This window comes from Schistocerca piceifrons, chromosome 3 (genome assembly GCF_021461385.2).
Source record: "Schistocerca piceifrons isolate TAMUIC-IGC-003096 chromosome 3, iqSchPice1.1, whole genome shotgun sequence".
NCBI lineage: Eukaryota > Metazoa > Arthropoda > Insecta > Orthoptera > Acrididae > Schistocerca > Schistocerca piceifrons.
The window spans coordinates 61,945,489-61,966,108 of record NC_060140.1 but is presented as its reverse complement, the minus strand read 5'-3'; the positions used below and the strand labels follow the sequence as shown (position 1 = coordinate 61,966,108).

Sequence of the window (20,620 nt, the reverse complement as noted above, 5' to 3'; positions counted from 1 at the left end):
GGATACTTTTGAAAATTTCTATCGAGTCCCAGAAGAAAAACCTCATAGATGACACTAATTTTTTATTTTAATTTTCGCTCACAAAATAGTAAGAATCACAATAGACAGGCATTTTTGTATTTAAAATCCAGAAATAAAATCTGACATTTCTTACTAATTTTTATTTTAATTTTTACTCTAAACTAATATGAAACTCAATAGATAGGCACTTTTGTACTAAAAATCCAGAAAAAAACTTACATTGTTCCCTATTTTTTTGTTTAAATTTTCACTCACAAAATTGGAAATATGATAGGTAGGAATATTTGTATTAAAAATCAATGGGAGAAATTACATTTGCAGTCTTGAGCCAGTTTCTTAAAGTTAGGTTCATGTGATGAGCAGCTTATGAAAATAGTGTCTTCAAGTTGGATGACCATTAATATTGAGCGATATTTGTTTGGCAAAAAATTCATTTTTGAAAATGAAATTTCACAAATATATGTGAAGCCAAACAAAGTAGCCAGTAATATGATTATTTTTTTAAATTTTCATATTTTTATGGCACACGTTTACTCAAAAATTCTTCAGTGGATCCAATTTTATACACTGGTAAGGAAATGTCTTCCTGCAAGTCTGTTATCTCCATCTGGAGTAAAGAAGTAAAGACTTTGAAAGGCAGAACAACTGAGCAGCTGCATCTGTTCATTCTGCTGCTGGAGAAACTTCAAAAGGTGATTTTAAGAAACGTGATAGTGTGTCTGTCTCTGAAAAATCATTGGAATATTGATGCAAATTCGTCTAACATGAAGTTTGAGAATACTGGAATGTCTATTTCAGAACTATTTTTACATTCAAAAATTTTTGGAAAGTGAAAAAATTCTTGGCTTGCAATGTATTTTTCAAAGATATCCAGCTTGCAACGAAAAGAAGACACACTTTGTATTAGATCACATATTAACTTCCCATTTCCTTGTAGCTTGGTATTGAGTGCATTTTAATGTTTCAGAATGTCTTTTAAAAAAGCCAAAGCTAGCTTACTGCATTCATTTGCTAGGAACTCCAAAAGGTTTCTTGTGTCTTGTGAATCCAAGTTTTCTAAAACATATGTTACTTCTTCTTTTATTTACCAAAAATTTTCAGTCGCCTTACCTTTACATAGCCAATGAACATTGTTGTGCTGTGGTAAATCAGAATACATTGAATAACACTCTGAAAGAAACTCTTTGAACAGCCTATGCTGAAGAGTAGAACGGGACATTATAAAATTAATTAACTTGAACAACTTGTCCATTAGTTCTTTCAGAATCATGCTAAGTTTTCCACAAAGGGCTGCCTGTTGGATTATGCACTGATAAGATATTAGCCCAGCATTCATACCTTTGATTATCTTTACTAGTTCCTTTTCCTTGCTGATCACCACTGTGTGACGATGCAAGCTGTGATCTCTTTACTTCCTCTCTTGTTTTCCCTCTGCCTCCTTAAATTCATTTTATTTACATTTTTGCCTGCTTACCATTAACATGCATGAGTATAATTTGCATTTCCATAAAAGAGAAAGATTGGCCCTCAGTCTTAAAGAATATAATACCAGATCTAACTTTGTGTTTAGTTTTGTGTATGTACTTAAATTTCCTAATTTATTCGGACTATTCCTAGCTAATATCTTTTGTTATAGGGTGAAATCAATAATTGTTTCATGACTTAAATTCTATTGTTGACTTATAAACAAATATAAATTGTGTATTAATTATAAACATGCGTAAGAAGAACTACTAGGATCCTCAAAGTATTTATTTGACTCCATTCGAAAATATATTAGCAAAGCCAGCCTTTAACCCTTAACCCTGTGAGTGCTGCACCGGTGCATGTGGCTGGCCGTATCAAGCCTGCCCTTGGGGCCACCTAATCCATGTACCTGCACTGGCAGCCACTTCCGCACACTATTTTGTGTGCCTGAGCTCTCCGCTCGGCCGTCCTCGCCCTGGCCTGAGTATTTCTGGAACCACGGCAATTGTGACAGTCTTGCAGTTAGTGTGATTGCCGATCTTAAAAATAAATGTAGGATATCTGGATACTTATTCCATAACTTTGAATCTGGAGATGAATTGCTCTATAGATCTACTGTACACTGAAACTGCTTATGCTGCTAACATTTAACTCCTCATCAAAGGCTTTCTTTCATTTGCAATTAGTTCTTGAGAATTGTCATAAGATCTCAGTATGCATCTGTGTTTTATTTGTCATACTGATACTTAATTATCAGATTTTTGTACGCAACTTATGATGTAAATGCTGTAGAATCCGTAACGACCAAACATTGACGTTCTTCTGTACTAGCGCAATAATTTGCCTGCAAACAACTGTCTGGACACTGAGACACACTTTTGAAGCTAATCGCTATATTTTGAGAGCATTAGCCCAATAAATTATCCTTAAGGAAACTTCAAAATCAAAAATTCAACATTTCTGAATTCTTTTTATATGGGACGCAGTTGTTATTGTACAATAGAAATAAACAATGATTTGTAACTTTTGTTTAAGAATTAGATAAGGAAATACTCAAGTTTCTAAACTACCTTACTAAATGTCACCTTTAATTCCTAATGACCTTTTGTGCTTCAGAAACGGGAGAGTGTGTGCAACTGACCAACATGTGCCGAGACACCCTTTCCAAGTGTAGGCCTAGAATTTTTTCACAAATCCAGTATCCTGGAACAGATAGGACAACAACCTGTTATTGAATATTAGTAGAAAATTGTAGTGTGGTTTGGGGTAAAAGATATTTATTTAAGCGGCGACTAGTTTCGGGCAAAGCCCATTTTCAAACAACCATGTCAAAAAGGAATGTGACAAACACATTATAGCTGTTAATAAAATCATAGAATATCGATAGCGATCCATCTGGTATGGTTTTATTAACAGCTATAATGTGGTTGTCACAGTCTTTGTTTTACATGATGGTTTGAAAATTGGCTTCACCCAAAACTAGTCGCTGCTTAAATAAATATCTTTTACCGCAACCCAGGCTACAATTTTGTAGTAATAATAATGCTAGACATTTTTGTTTAATTAATGATATTTGCACTAAGTTTAAGGTTTATCTTCTACCAAGAAGTTATGGAAGAATATATAAATTTGTACTAAGTTTTTATTTTTGCACCTTATGTATGAACATTTGAAGCATCCAGTCTGTGTTTGTCAGCACAGACTAGATATTTCACATTTTTGTACATAATCTATTTCTCAGCAAAGTAATTCATATGGAGAGGCTCTTCAAGCTCAGATAATTCAGTGATTTATTTATTTTTTCTTTTTTTCCTTTTTGCACAGTTATGTTTCCCATCCTTTCTCATCCAGGCTTTGGACCGGCAATGGTGAAGTTAAAAATATATATATATTTTAATTTTTGTAACTATTTTATTTTTTTTTAATTTTTAAGTAATTTTTTCAGAAGTAACGGCTTCATTTCATCTTCCAGCTGTAGCAACTTGGCTAAAAGTTCTTCCTTGTGTGGTATGTTTCAAAACATGGTTCAATGCACAAAGGTACATTGCATGTTTTGCATTCATATTCCGTTTCTCGATGCACTTTCTGTTTCGAGCAGACTGCACATCTACGCCATAGTCTGCGTTTCTTGGACTGGTCACTTGGAATGACACGTGGAAAGTGCCTCCCAGTAAAGCGAAGAGGATTCTCGTCATCAGAGTGTCATCCTTTCCTATCTCTTCTCCGTTCTGTAGCAAATTTAGCCACAAGTTCTTGTACCAGACATAAATGAAAATCTGCTAATGATATTTTGCGCCCAGTCACCGATCTGTGAAGAGTGTGAGCATTCAAAACACAAAGGCCCACAACATGAAAAAAAAAGAAAAAAAACTTTTTGTACCATTTAACAGATTTACGCACAGATGCAACAGAGCTTAACAGCATGTTGGAGTGGTCTACTGCTCCCATATTTGCGTTGTAATCAACAACACATTGCGACTTCATTACTTTTTCGCCAGTCATCCTGTTTGTCTTTCCCATGTCACGCATTTATATAGTGTTGCAGGTAGTCAGCATGAACACTTCTCTCTTGTCGCACCACTTGATGGCAAGCATTGCGTCAGTTGACATAAACTCAACTTCTCCTTGTTTCAGTTACTTTTGTAGCTTTGGAAAGTTGCACCTGTTCCTATGTACAGTACCGCATGCTGCTGTTGTCTGGTTGTGAAGCTAGAGGATCAAGGTTGGACTTGTATACCAATTGTTGACATACTGGGTTTGTCCATGTTCAAGGTATGGCTTCATTAGTGTTGCCACAATATCACCATATTTCCCCAAATTATGGACTTCAAATTCTGCTGTTCTGCCTGCGTATACAATGAAATCTAATACGTATCCAGTTTTACAGTCGCACAACAAGAATGCCTTGATTCCAAATCTACTTCATTTCGAAGGAATGTATTGTTTAAAAGATAAGTGACCTTTAAACAATAATAGGCTTTCATCGAGACAGAGTCTTCTGTATGGATTAAATGCACTGTGGAATGGCACACAAATTGTATCAATTATTTTCCTAATTTTAAACAAACTGTCATCTCCACGATTGGCTAAAATGCAACATTCTCAAAAGTGACATAAAATGGTCCCGAGACACAACTTCGCCAAAAATTGGAGTACTTCGAAGTACATCTCAGGACCAATATTCTTTTGTTTTCAACTTTTTAACACGAGCTATGAGAAGTGAAATACCAATGAAGCTATACATTTCCTCCAAACCTTTCCAGGTGGATAGTCGAGAATGAACTGATTCCAATGTATTTTCCATGGCGAAAGTTAAAAATTGGTTCATTTCAAGTGCTATAAATTTCAACAGATCTTCTGATAGAAATAACATGAAAAAGGATAGAATGCTTGAATCAGGCACTAGCTGGCAATTATGTTCTGAAGATGAGTCATCAAATGCATGAAGTGCTGGACTGAAATCACGTTTTTGCCAATCAAATTTCTCATTCTCACTATGACATGGCCTTTTACGGATTGATTCGTCTTCACTTTCAGAATCTGAAGAACAACTGTTCTGGCAAGCTCTACTAGGTGAAGTACGTGGAGGTGTATTACTACAACATTCTTCTGATGAACTTTCATCATCACTACATTCATTGAAGATGCCACACTCACTGTCACTGTCACTCCTTGTCAATATCCCCAGTATGTCTTCGTCAGTGTAACGACTCCATTGTGCCATTTGTCTGTGGAACTCAAAAATGACAGAACTCTAAAAATCCTGATGAAACAGCACTTGGCTAAAAGACACCACAAAAGCAGAATGCAGAAGATCACATGAACCAGCTAGCATGAATGTCGAACAGGAGCTGCAAAATCCATTGCAGAGTGTTTCCCAGATAGCAGGGACAGCGGCACAGAACAGTACATAGGGTACATCCATCCCAGGGACTGCACGGCACAAAAGAACTTGCGACAGGCCGGCATGCAGCCCTGAGTGGCTACTGACATCCGCAGGCCCACAGGCAGTGGAACCGGCTGCGGTATAAGCCGTCATTAGGACTCAGGTACTGGCTAGGCCGTGCAGTGAATGCCATCTGCAGGGCCCAAGGGGAAAGCCCACGTCAGCGGCAAACAGCGTCCACAGGCCCCGCGGCCAGGTGGAGTGCCGCGGCATATCACATCTGCAGTACTCAAAGGGTTAATTAGTTCCAAAGTAATTACTACATTTGTCAAAATCATGGTTTGTGTAACTATATCTGTTAATTTCATTATTTAAACAAATAATTCGGCCTAACCTTTGTGGTAGAAGAAACTGTTAAAAAGATGGAATTTTTTGAGGGATTCAGTTAATTGAATGAATTATTTTGTAATTGTAATTTCTGTAAATTAAACACTGAACATTGTATTTCAGTGCCTATTATCGCCATTTTTGGTCCCGAGACAGCCAATCCATGGCCGATTTTCAGAGAGAAATTATGTACTGTTACAAGTAACAACAATGCATCAACTTAACAGTAGAATTAGTGTAACGCAAATGGGCTGTGGGTTAAAACAATGACAGTGTGTGTTAAATTTATTTGAGAAATAGTGTCACACATATCTTATTATTCTGCAAGAACTGTGAACTGTGTCATTAGGTTTTCACTGCTCATAGATGTTCAACAGAAAACTATTGTAGCAGTATGCTGATGTTTGCCTGCAACCTATTAATGAGACTTAACATTTACCAATAGTGAACTGTGTAATGATGGAGGGTTGGGAACAGTGAAAGTAAAGAACTGAAACACAACTGTGCAACTGTCGGCTACATCATTTACAGCAGTCAGTGTTGTACTTCCATCCCTCATTTTTCAGCCAGTATAACAATGCAGCACCTCAACACTGAGGACTATCAATGAAGAAATAAAGCAGGCAAACGTCACCACTGGGGCCCTGTCAGGTGAAAGCAACATCATTTTATCATAACTAATATTTGATTTCGTCATTAAGTCTTCAAAAGTCTTGAAGATATCTTCTCTGCAAGTTTTGCCTTTCAGTGGCAATATTTTTAGCAATTCTTCCCGAAATTCTTTTCTTTCAAACATCCAAAAATCACATGAAAATAGATGTTTGTTCTTCATCAACAATGTTGCATGTTCACCTAGTGCTATGATGTAGCAAGGTCCCTTCTGCAGAAATTCAAGCAAACTACTTTTATCGTCAGCAGCAAAAATTTCGGTTCTTCTTGTATTAATTCTTGCTGACAATGGAATACCCTGAATTCTGGCAACAGTATCATGTTTCTCCTCAAAAAGCGTCACGTCCACTTCCAACATACCTTTTTTTAAAAAAAAAAAAAAAACTGTCTCAGGGTTTGAAAATGGCTTGTGGTGTTTACTAAGTCTCCAACACACATGCATCGCTGCTTCTATAGATTTTTGTTGCTAGCTCATAGAGAGAACTAGAAAGGATGTGCTTTTTTTGTAGGAAGCTAGATATGCCTGGAGTTTTTCTTACAACCTTTACTACTCAGAGGAAAATTTTTATGGAACTGCTGGTGAGTTGTTTCACAGTATCACTTTAAATTTGGCACTTTAACGAGAGTGACAGTTCTGTTGCATACAAGGCAAATTGAAACAGCCCCAGGCCTATAAGGCAGTGTAAAACAATATTGTTCAGTCCACTCAGTCAAAAAGTTGCTATTTTCACTACCAGCTTTATGCTTTTTAGGATCCATATTGATGCAAAAGAAATGTTAATAAGCCTCAATAATAATGAAACACTCTGTGTGAGATTGCAACAACTACTGACAAAGTGGCAATAAAATATGTGTACTTTGTTTAGATTTGTTCCTTATAAAAATACCAGTGTCCAGCACACAGCACGTGCTGATGCACTGCAAAGGAGCTACTTCCATGTCAAAGTGTATGCTGCCACACATCCAAGAAGCTGCACTGCAAAGGAGCTGCACTGCAAAGGAGTTGCTTCGTTGTCAGAGATCGCTGCCACCTATAGTGCAGTTTCATAAAGTAGCTTTAAGCTATAGTTCAAGTTACAAGCACAAAAAATTTGTTTAAATGAATATGCCTTCCCCAATTTATTAGAGGTTTCAGAGGTTGTTAGAGTCTGAAATCAATTTATAAAATTTCCTTGTTCATTAAATAAAATTCTTGTGCTGCAATTTGTGTGTACAGAGCTTTTACATGGGTTGACATAACATGCTGTGCCAGTTGGCCAGCTTGCTTCCATCCACTACCATTGTTCAGTGCACTCACCTGCATCGCACTGCATATCAACTTTGTATTTAATCTACCTATAAATAACCATTAAGAATTTTAATTCTTCAGCAGTTAATTGTAAAACTACCACAAAAAATTATAAAGGTGGTGCTCCAACGAATTGTGATCTACAGAAAAATACATTATAAAGGTGGCACTCAAACAAATTGTGAACTACAGAAAAATATCTTTTTTAAAATAATTTGAGTACATAATTTATACTTTCAAAATATTTTGGCAGGCTAGTTTTTGACCTTCCATGGTCCAGACTTGATCCATGGTCCGCCAGTTACCAACTACTGTTCTTGGGGATAGGATGAAGACAAATCTCCAAAACGCATTCAAGGCTTGTGGGATATTCCCACTCAAAAGAGAAGCTGTCTTCTCTAAACTTTAAGGTGAACATGTCTTCTCTAAACTTTAAGGTGAACATGTCTTCTCTAAACTTTAAGGTGAACAGGACATGGAAGAGAAAAAGGAAGCTGTAGCTGAATCTTATTTAAAGTCTCTATGCAAAAAGAAAAACCGATAGCCCATTCAAATATGAAAAGAACAAAAATTGCTGTAAGCCCTGATAAAGTTGTTTTAGGTATTCATGCATTGAACATTGTTCCAAAATCATTCAAAAGGCCACCAAATGAAAATATATGTGCACTACATAAAAAGTTCAGATTGCCTGCAGGTATAAATATACAAACGATCCTCAACCTAGTTTTCCAAATCATCCACAGCTAATGAAGACCTCTCAAAGGTCAAGAGAAATCTCTTTCAAAAGTGTGGTAATTCTTCATCAGAAGGTGAGCCAGGTGTAATGAAATTGTCAGAGCAATGGAAACTGATGGAAATGATTTTGATCCTTCAACTGATCCTGTTGTTGAAGATTTGCTGCTTGCTAAGTGTGAGTGTCAGGACCTTTTTCAAAATGGCTTTATTATGGTGAAAGTAGTTGGAGGTAAAAGGGGGAGCCAAATTTGTTGCCATGTTTAAATTATTCAAAAAGTTGCACCAGAGGAATGGATATCTGAAGTAAGGGTGATTCGCTCCAGTTACTCTAAAAGTACCTTTGTTCCAAAAGAACATGATATATTCATTGCCTCATTCTGTTACATGATTGGCAAGCTGCCTTCACCAGAGCTTCAAGCTGACTGGTGTAGAATTACGTGTAAATTTCCAAGGAGGATTTAAGTAAAAGAAGTTTAATATTTTTTGTAATTAGAAGTTTTTTCTAGTGTGTTAAAATGATTGATAATTACATTCATAGAAATGAATATTTCAGCGATACCTAGATTATCAACATTTTACAAAACATCCAGTTTTCAGTGAGGATCATCAAGATCCCTTTATGGAGTCATATTCATACTGCACTACAGTAACATTTATCCAAGGACTATTCTGCATGTGCTTGTAATAAAATAAATTTGAGGGGTCAGTGGAACCCCACATCACGGGTTAACATTGACCCCTTTCAATTTTTTTTTCTACTAACCTTTGAAAGATATAAATATTACCCCAGATGATGGTCCTGGAGGACAAGAACAAAAGGGAAACCCATCTGGCAGAATTTTGCATGGAGTATAATTTAATCATTGCTAATGCTTGAGTTAAGAATCATGAAAGAAGGTTGTTTATGAGGAAGAGTTCTGGAGATATTAGAAGATTTCTGTAGATTACTTAATGGTTAAACAGGGATTTCAAAAGCAGATTTTAAACTGCAAACATTTTTGTGGGTGGACATGGGGTGCTGCCAAAGCAGAGGTACCAAACACAGCTTTCTGAAATCCCTTCGCAAAAGAAGATGAAGTAAATATTCCAAAATCTGATTCGAGAGCAGCTGCCAACATGAGTAACGCAGAAGTAAATATCCTTGGTGATGTAGAAGTAAACATTCTCAAAGTAGTGAAGCAACTTAAATCACTTAATAAAAGCAAGTCTTCTGGTTCAGACTGTATACCAATTAGATTCCTTTCAGAGTATGCTGATACAAGAGCTCCATACTTAACAATCATACACAACCGTTCGCTTGCCAAAAGATCCATACCCAAAGACTTGAAAGTTGCACAGGTAACACCAGTATTCGAGAAAAGTAGTAGGAGTAATCCACTAAATTACAGGTCCATATCATTAACGTCAATATGCAGCAGGATTTTGGAACATATATTGTGTTGGAACTTTATGAATTACCTCGAAGAAAATGATCTACTGGCACACAGTCAACATGGATTTAGTAAACATCATTCTTGTGAAACACAACTAGCTCTTTACTTGCATGAAGTGTTGAGTGCTATAGACAAGGGATTTCAGATTGATTCCTTATTTCTGGAATTGGAAGGCTTTTGACACTGTACCACACAAGAGGCATGAGGTGAAATTGCCTGCTTATGCAATATCTTCTTAGTTATGTGACTGGATTCGTGATTTCCTGTCAGAGAGGTCACAGTTCGTAGTAACTGATGGAAAGTCATTGAGTGAAACAGCAGTGATTTCTGGCATTCTCCAAGGTAGTGTTATAGGTCCTTTGCTGTTCCTTATCTGTCTAAACAATTTGGGAGGACAATCTGAGCAGCCGTCTTAGGTTGTTTGCAGATGATGCTGTCGTTTATTGACTAATAAAGTCATCAGAAGATCAAAACAAATTGCAAAATGATTTAGAAAGATGTCTGTATGGTGCGAAAATTGGCAAATGACCCTAAACAACGAAAAATGTGAGACCATCCTCATGAGTGTTAAAAGGAATCTGTTAACTTTGGTTACACGATAAATCAGTCGAATCTGAAATGATTTGCCCATATGCAGCCCGTATCTTCATTAGGGTGATCCCCAGATTGTGTCTGCTCTGCTTACATACTTTTGTAACTGCGCCCATAATGCCACCAGATGGCATCCAACATTGCAGTGGGCAGTGATCATAATGGTTGGTTGGTTGTTTCGGGGAAGGAGACCAGACAGCGAGGTCATCGGTCTCATCGGATTAGGGAAGGATGGGGAAGGAAATCGGCCGTGCCCTTTGAAAGGAACCATCCCGGCATTTGCGTGGAGCGATTTAGGGAAATCACGGAAAACCTAAATCAGGATGGCCGGACGCGGGATTGAACCGTCGTCCTCCCGAATGCGAGTCCAGTGTCTAACCACTGCGCCACCTCGCTCGGTGGTCATAATGTTTTGGCTTATCAGTGTATCTACCATATGCACAATACAGTACAGTAAATACATACTGTACAGTATTGCTCTTTTTGTGTTTGCAATTATAACAGCTTTTGTGTGGTTTATTGCAATGTTTTTACTGTACACACATGTAGAGTCATCATTTTTGAGTTAAGATATTGTTTATTTTAATGTAAATCTGTACTTTCTGATAATCTGGCCTTTTTTGTGTTCCAACCCACACCCTGGTCCCAAAGGTGATGAATAATAGGGGCTGTACTGTATATGAAACAGTTGAAGTACTCTTGGCTTCAAGAAGAACTTAGCAATTCCTATACCAAAGAAGGTACGTGCTGACAGGTGTAAATGTCACCACGCTATCAGTTTAATAAATCATGGTTGCAAAACTCTGACTCTAATTAGTTACAGAAGAATGGAAAAACTTGTAAAATCTGACCTCAGAGAATATCAGTTTGGGTTCCAATGAGATGTATGAACACCACAGTAATGAAAAAGTAAATAAAGGAAAACTACATTCATAGTGTTTTTAGATTTAGAGAAAGATGTGACAGTGTTGACTGAAATATACACTGTGAAATTTGGAAGGTAGCAGGGAGCTATCTACAATTTGCACAGAAACCAGACAGCAGTTATAAGAGCTGATGGACATGAAAGGGAAGCAGTATTTGAGAAAGTAATAAGACTGGGTTGTAGCCCGGCATTATTTAATCTGTACTTTGAGCAAAAATTAGAGGAAACTAATGAGATATTTGGTAAGGCAGTTCAAGTTCAAGAGAAGATATAATATCTCTCACGTTTGCCGATGACATTGTAATTCTGTCAGAGATGGCAAATGGGTGGGAAGTTCAGACTTGATATGAAATTATAAGATGAACACTAACAAATGTAAAACAAGCTTAACAGAATGTAATCAAATTAAGCCATGTGATGCAGATAGAGTTACAATAGAAAATGAGACACTAAAGGCAACTTATGACTTTTGTTATTTGGGCAGCAAAATAACTGATGGTGGCTGAAGTAGAGATGCTATATAATCAAGACTGGCAATAGTAAGAAAACAGTTTCTGAAAAAGAAAGATTTGTTAACATCGAATATAAATGTATGTTAGGAATTCTTTTCCAAAGACACTTTACACTTTTACTAAAGTGAAAAATGAATGATAAACAGTTGTGACAGGAAGGGAATAGAAGCTTTAGAAACCTAGTGCTACAGAAGAATCCTTAAGATTACGTGGGTGGATCAAATAACAGTAACCTTAAACAAAGTGTGATCAATATGTCCACCTATTGTAAAAAGCAGATCTCGTGCAATTTGTTTCCCAATGTGTATTTCTTACTGTTCAGTCTAACTGCGACCAAAACTTGGGAGCAACAAAGTAGTTCTGGAAGTGCAAATAAATTACATGTCCCCTTCACTGTTTTCCTAGATTCCTCCGCTGTCTACATCTACATCTATACTCTGCAAAGCACCATGCATTGCATGACAGAGAGTATGTCCCCATTGTACCAGTTATTGCAGTTTCTTCTCATTCCATTCACATATGGAGCATGGGAATGCTCCATAGTTTACATCTATCTTCAAAGTTCTGCCAGTCCACTTCCTTCAGTATCTCTGTGACACTCTCCCATGGATTAAAGAAATCTGTGTTATGTTGCCCTTCTCTGTATATGTTCAATACCGCCTCTTAGTCCTATTTGGTACGGGTCCCAGATACTTGAGCATGAGTAATTTGTAAGTAATTTCCTTTGTAGATTGATAGCACTTCCCAAGTATTCTACCAATAAAATGAAGTCTACCACTTGATGTACCGTCTACTGAGCCTATGTGATCATTCCATTTCATATCCCTACAAAGTGTTACACCCAGGTAATTGTATGAGTTGGTCGATTACAACAGTGACTCATTATATCATAGAGTACTACGTTTCTTCATTTTGTGAAGTGCACAGTTTTATATTTCTGAACATTTAAAGCTAGTTGCCAATTTTTGCACTACTCTGAAATCTTATTACGGTCTGGCTAAATAATTTATGCAACTTCTTTCAGACAGTACTTCAGTATGGACAACTGCATCATCTGCAGAAAGGCTGAAGTTATTCTTAATAGTGTCTCCAAGGTCATTAATGTAGAAGATGAACAGCAAGGGTCCCAACACCCTTCCCTGGGGCACATCTTAAGTTACTTCTACATCTCACGATGCCTCTCCATCTAAGATAACTTGCTGTGTCCTCCCTACCAAAAAGTTCTCAATCCAGTCACAAATTTCGCTAGATACCCTATATGATCATACTTTAGATAATAAATGTAGGTGTGGTACTAAGTCAAATTCTTTTGTAAATCAAGGAATACTTTATCTTCCTGATTGCCTTTGTCCGAAGGTTCCAGTATATCATGTGAGAAAAGTGTGAGTTGGGTACCACGTGATTGATATTTTCAGAATCTGTGCTGATTGGCATTGAGGAGATCATTCTGTTCAAGGTACCTCATTATGTTTGAGCTCAGAATATGTTCTAATGTTCTACAACAAATCAATGTCAGGGATACTCGATGGTAGTTTTGTGGATCACTTCTACTACCCTTCTTGTAGATGGGTGTGACCTGTGCTTTTTTCCAAGAACTGGGCATGGTTTTTTCATTGAGGGATCTATGATAGATTATAGTTAGAAGAGGGGCTAACTCAACCGCAAATTCAGTAAGATATGTATTCCATTGAGCCCTAGAGTGTTGTTAAGTTTTAATGATTTCAGCTGTTTCTCAACACCGCCGATACTAATATTGATTTCATTCATTTGTTCAGTGGTATGAGGATTAAAATGTGGGAATTCTCCTGGGTTTTCTCATTTGCTAGAGGCTGGACACTAACTGTGATGCTGCTAACAGCCTCTAAATATGACCAGAATTTCTTTGGGTTTTGTGAAAAACGATTTGACAATATTCTGCTATGGTAGTCATTGAAAGCAACACATATTGCTCTCTTGACAGCCAAAAGTGTTTCATTCAGCATCTCTCTACCTATAACCCTATATTTTGTTTTATACCTACTGTGCAGTAATCTCTGTTTCTTTAGAAGTTTCTTTACAGTGACTGTATACCATTGAAGTCCCATCTCATTAAGAACTGTTCTAGTGGGGTACACATCTAGTCAGTGCATTCTTTTTAACTTGAGCCATACTTCCTCTATAGGCTCCTGCCCTGTGCTCAAAGTTTCAAGTTCCTCATTAAGATATGACTCTATTGAGTTTTTTGAGTGTAGTTTCAGCTCTCTTAGATTGCAGATGTTTGTGCAAGTTGTGCTTGTGTGTGTGTGTGTGTGTGTGTGTGTGTGTGTGTGTGTCTACTGCTGACAAAGGCCTTAATGGCCGAAAGCTATGATTGTGTGAATCTTTTTATTGTGCCTATCGCGGCTCAGTATCTCCGCTATATGGTGAGTAGCAACTTTCCTTCCCTCGTATTGTTACATTCCATCCTGGATTTTCCATTGTTTGATTTTTACTGAACATAAATATCTTTCCGCTTGTTTTAGTTGTCCTTTGTACTTTGATAATCATTCTTGCCAGAACTGTCTCATGGCCACTGATTCCAGTTTCAATGTGGACATCTGCAAAGTGGTCTATTTTGATTGTTCCCATTAGATCCAATATATTGTCATCATGAGTGGGGTTCCTAACGATCTGTTCCAGGTAGTTTTCAGAGAAGAGTTTCGCGTGGTGTCTTATCTTGGCCACCACTAACAAACTGTAATTTTTCCTTTTGATTGTTGGATGATTAAAGTCTCCCCTGGTCATTACAGTATGGTTGGGAAACTTAACATACAAGTGAACTTTGGTTTACAGTATGGTTGGGGAACTTAACATACAAGTGAACTTAGGTTTCCTCTTAAGTTTTTGGTTACATCAGGAGAAGAGTCTAGTGGGTGATAGAAGGACCTAAACAATCTCAGATGCAGCTTCAATTTCTGTCTCGGTGGATTTGAGTTTCTAGTCTACTGTGACAAATATGCCATTCCCAATACCTCTTTTGTCTATCCTTTCAATAGACACTCAAATTTTCCCCAAATATCTCACTGTTATCACTTTCATATTTCAACCACACTTTGCATCTCATAAAAAATCAGCAAGAATCACAAGTCTTGAGACAGATAGCATTGTGTACTTCACCACAAGCTTGCTGCCATTTGAGATACCATAGTGAAGTAGCAGCAAAAACTCCAGTGTTAAATGTGAGCAAATTGTATGGGTGGCAGGTGTGAATGAAATGTACTGTTACTGCATAAAATTTATTAGTGATAATGTTCGTTCAGTAGCAGTCATTTCTCTATTATGCTACTTGGGTGAAAGGCTGCAGTAGAACTGGCATTTACACTAATGGGCCTATGGAAGGCTGCTTCTCACAGGCAGAAGATAGGAACTCAAGTAGTGGGAGAAGTCAGCTCTCACACATTTCTTTCTTAGTTTTTTTTCTCTGTTCAGCTTTGCAACCCTTCTATGCCTGTGTCGTTGGCTTAGCACCAACAATCATTTAATGGAAACAATTCAGATTTTTATTGGGAGACCTCCATGAGCTTTGCTGCAGACTTGTAATAAATGACATGTCATGCAGAAATTATCAGTAGGTTTCAAATATTTGAGCCTTTTATGCTATTTTTACCTGTCTGGATAGCTGTGCGTGTTAAAGCACCCACTTCCAGGACAGGGAGGTGCGCCAGGGCTGGTATGAATCCACCTGGTGGATTGACAGTGGTGGTCGGTGTGCCGGCCAGCCAGGATGTGATTTTTATGCAGTTTCCCAAATCCCACTATGTGAATACCAGGCTGGTACCCATGTAATGCCTCAGATACACACTATGCAAAATTTAAAGACATTTTTCGTGCTTACATGTCGAATTTACTGTGGATGCAGACAGATGGGGTACACTGATTCTGTCCTGGGGGGTGAAAAGGGGCTGATGACCTTAGATGTTTGGTTTCCTTAAACCCATAATCAGCAGCTCAGCTGTATTCTGTTTGTTTGGCTTATTTGCGTTGATTCCACCTTTTCTTTCTAGCAGGCTAAAGGTGTCTGATACCTGATGACAGAGTTTGACTGCATCCCATCTCACTGAGGTATAAATTTTCATGTCTTCTCATTTACATTCCTATAACAGTCTCATCCATTATGGGTTTCATTGTGAGAGGTGCAACTATTGATTGAGATGACAAAAAAACATAATCCTGCAACAGTCACAAAGATTTAACTTCACATATTTTGATGATTAAAACACCATCATTCGGTGGAAGGCATGTTTGCTGCATATTATATTCAACATTTCTGGAACACCCCCCCCCCCCCCCCCCCCCAGAAATGTTGCAATATACCTTGGGGGGGGGGGGGGTGTCGTAAGGAACAAATCAAGGACATGATCCTGTATCTGGAAACATCATCCAGTGATGTTACAGAGCTCTGTTGCTTAAGTGGGTGATGGTTTCAGACACAGATTTTCATCTGCTGTTTATTTTTCTCCCGGAACTCTCTAAAATCTCCCATGTTTTTTTAGTGTACAGAAGAAAAATAAACTGCAGATGGAAACACGTATCTCAAGCAGTCATCCACAAAGACAACAGTATTGCATTGGTAGGAGACAAGGCCCGTCTATACAGCAGCTAGATGCATGTTCTCCTCTAGCATTTGTGGCAATCAGTCATGATCACTGAATAACAAACAACATTGTGAGACATTCTGCCTATGGGGCTTCAACGTACAAAATCACATTTGCTGCTGAAGGGATGACCTAGTGGCAGGTGCCGATATCTATAGCTTCTATGTTTTGTAACATCATTGGAAGACATTTCCGGACACAGATTCCTATCCTAGACTTGTTCCTCCTGAAACCCTCTACAATCCCTTCAAGTTTTTTAATGAAATCATTCCACTTTAGGCTGTTAAAATGTTATTTATTGTGATTACAGTTTTGACTCATGATCATTTTCAAGCATTGTCGGATGCTGTAACCTCCTCAGTAGGACACCCTATATATGGGTGTTCCTTGTATGGGTCATCGGGCATATTTTCTCTGATGTTTCAGCTAATATTTGCAATTTTCATTTTGCAACATGTAGCGGAATAAGTCCAAACAAATCCTGCTGATCACACCTTTTATACGACATCCAGTGTCGATGGAAAGTGTTGATTTGTCTCCCAGTGATTTACAAATCAGAATTATATTTGTCCATTTGACAGAGCAGTCCTATATTAGTCTAATGTATTATTCATTTTATCAATACATATTAACAGGAACAGTAAAACACAAAGAATGTTCTCTGACAGCAACTTAGCAACACTTCTTTATGGCAGTAGCAGTCAACACAGGCCAGGGCAGCTCTGTCACACTGGTTCTTCTTTTTGTTTTATACATATCAATAAAGCATATATATCAATAAAGCAATATACATATCAATAAAGCAAATATTGCATTAGACTAATTTGGCACCACGCTGTCAAATGGGCACATAATATTCCACTTTAAAAATCATTATGTTTGCAACAGGAAATAAACCAATACTTTCCACCGATTCTGGCCGTTTCATGATAGATATGATGAGGAGTGTTGGTTTTGGCTGGCTCCAGCTACAGGATGCAAAAATGAAATTGCAAGTATCAGCTGAAACAACAGAGAAAATGTATATGATGATTCTCAGGAGAGAGAGGTGTGTGTGAAATCAGAACAGGACTTGCATGGTGCCATGGTACACAATACACTATCAAAAGAAACGTCATTTAAGCTCATCTTTTTCATCATTGAACTCTGAAGTGATCACTTGTACACAGTACATGTAGATACTGCCAACACTCACTCTGTTTGGGCTTAAACTTAGATAGCTATTATTCCCGACAACTTGAACTTTGAAGAACTCCAGAGATGACAGTATCATTATAGCATCATTTGTGAAACAAGAGGAGCTATACAGAACAATAGATATCAACAATAAGGAAGTGGAATGTCCAACATCATATCCTTCTGCAGTAAAACAAAATACATACATTTAAAATATGTATTGTGAAATACTTAGCTGATTTTGTCATAAAACTCAGTCTATTTTTATGATCCTCAGTAGTTGAAATTAAATATCATCACATATTCTGAAGTAGATACTGACTGTCCTGAGCTGTACAAGAGTGTATCACATACATATTGTAACATTGAAACTGTAGTCCATCATTTGGTCAGTGATGCATTATTATTATCTTTGTCAATGAAAATAATTTCATACACTGTACTCCTGTTTTAATTTATTATTTTCCACTGAATATGTAGTGTTTAATATCTGAATTGTTTTTTTTGATGAATATATCTACAAGGGAGGGGTACCTCACACATATGTACAATCTTATGGGCTTGGAATACAATGTAAAAAAACAAAATATTTAGCTGTCTTGGTGGAGCTTAACTATAAAGGCATACTTTTTAAACAAATGATAATGTTAAACCAAATGTGTTTTCCAGACAGAATCTATATAAAATAGGACTAACACTAATGATTTGTAATAATTTACTACATTTCAGACTATGGGATAGCAACTCAGAGAATGTGTCTGCAAAGAGGACCATCCGATTCTGAAGAACGCTGTGCCTACACAGTGTGGAACTACAGGAAAGTTTTCATGTGCTTTTGTCAAGGTGACCTGTGCAACTCATCAACAAATCTACATCAGTCTTTTATTTTTGTATTATTTGTCAGTTTTATTGGGCACTGGCTTGTGAACTGATCAGTCATCTCCTTTTGAGTCCTAATTATTTGCTGCTGGTGCTGCTGAAGATGAATACTCAAGTTCCTTCATCGCTCTAAACTCAAGAAATGTTATTACATCACTAAATGTTTTATTGGATTTTTGAAACCAAGTGGCTCATATATATCTCTCTCTCTCTCTTTAAAATTTTCTTAATTATGATCAACAGTTTACTTATAGATTAGAGTAGACCTATGTTGTTACCATGATTTGGGCTTGTTCCTACACTTTGTGCAGCTTGATTTTGATATTTTTCTAGTAATATCTTAGATCATCTACTTCCAAGCCGTGCAGTCTTAATCAGTTCTCTTGGTTCTGTTGACATGTACTGAAGTTTTTGTTAAGATGTTTTCTATTAAAAATGGTTAATTGTGACATGTAAAGAGACTGTTACTTCAATTACTATTAACAAATTCTAATTGTGACTTAATTAACATTAATCAGTTTTCTACTGCACATTCTTCTTTCATTCATTATATTAGAGAAATATCAAATGTAAAATATTATTTTGCAATGGATGAGCAAATGTATAACTCTCAGTTGACTTAGGAATTATCAAGAGATGCACAAAGATCTGCGTTATACTTGAACAAATCAACATGATTTCTCATTTTGTAATAAACAGATGTCTTAACCAGTCACTCAATAATGAAAAATTCTGATGTTCGCTGGTAAAAGTTACTGTATGCTTTTTCTTTTCTTGTGAAGTCGTGATGTCTCTTTTTGATTTACCATATAATACCATTCTCTGTGGTTTTTACACATTACTTCTTAATGCTTTTGAAGAATACAGTAAACCAAGATGAGATTTTAACCAGAAGTAAGCCTAGTCATCGAAGAAACAAAGAATGCAAACCTAAAAGAAAATCAGAAGTATTGTACAGTAAAGGTAGTTTACCTGTCTCACACTATTGCCCATGACATTCCCCCACATTCCATTATTATTAGTTCTTTGTGTAACAAGGCTGAGTAAGTGTTGTGAATAAATTCTTGATATTTATTTGAGTGAGCCCACCAAGTGTTGAAATAATGTCATGTATATTTTGAATATCAAAATGAATGTATAATTTTGTACGTTTGATAAAATGTGATATGTATTCATTAAAGGAACATAAATGCAAATTAACCTTGGTGTCTTTTGAAATCTGATGTCTTAAGAAGAAAGATTATGAATTATTATATACTGAAGAATATCTTCAAACAGTGTGATCAATGTTTTGTAACAGGTGAAACTATAGTGCCCCCTCGATATGCTAGTTTAAGTCTTGTTTTTTTATTTGTAATGATGCAGGCAAAGTTACTGTACACAGACCATTATAGTTCTATAACATGATTGACCCTCATAGAATACTTGGGTGTCAGTTTGGGTCAAGTCACCTGGGACCACATGAAGATGGCAATGAGCCTGTCTGCCAAAATATCGTGGATGAATTACGTGTGACCCGGCGAACACCCTAGAGTGCTACAAGCTGCAAATACACTGGGAGAACATCTGATTGACACTTACTCTTTGAATAAGTCTCAGCCATAAAATGTCTACGAACACAAACTTGGAGTGCTTTGTGGCGAAATAACAAAACAAAATAAGTTGTAGCAAAAGGTATGTGGGTCAGAGGTTTGTTAGAAGGATCCTATGGAAATATATCTCACCCAGCAAGGAGGTAGCATATAAAATCCTTGCTTGACTGATTCTTGCTATTGTTGATCAGTCTGGGATCCTGACCAGGTTGGATTAATTGAGGAGATACAGAAGATCCAAAAAGCTACTCGTGTAACTTAATACTTAGCTCTCAGGGTTTGAAATCCTATCTGGTACAGTCCCCAACAATCAGTCTTTCCTTCTCATCCCATCTGGTAAGTCTCCTCTGACCCAGGGTTTTGGATGACTTTTCCAAATTCTCTCCATCTCTTAAATCTGGACAGTCCTTTTCCTTCATCCTTCTTCCTTCCACTTCATTCCATTT

At 37.1% G+C, this 20,620-nt stretch overlaps 1 protein-coding gene across 1 annotated transcript in view; it reads left to right on the top strand.

Moving 5' to 3' along the window:
* The window catches only part of LOC124788292, a 47,873-nt gene extending 28,091 nt beyond the window's left edge, over positions 1-19,782 (top strand). The window contains exon 3 of the mRNA XM_047255524.1: positions 18,433-19,782. Within this exon, the coding sequence (XP_047111480.1) occupies positions 18,433-18,635 (203 nt within the window). The 3' untranslated portion in view covers positions 18,636-19,782. The remainder of the gene's footprint in view (positions 1-18,432) is intronic.
* Positions 19,783-20,620: the final 838 nt, after the last annotated feature.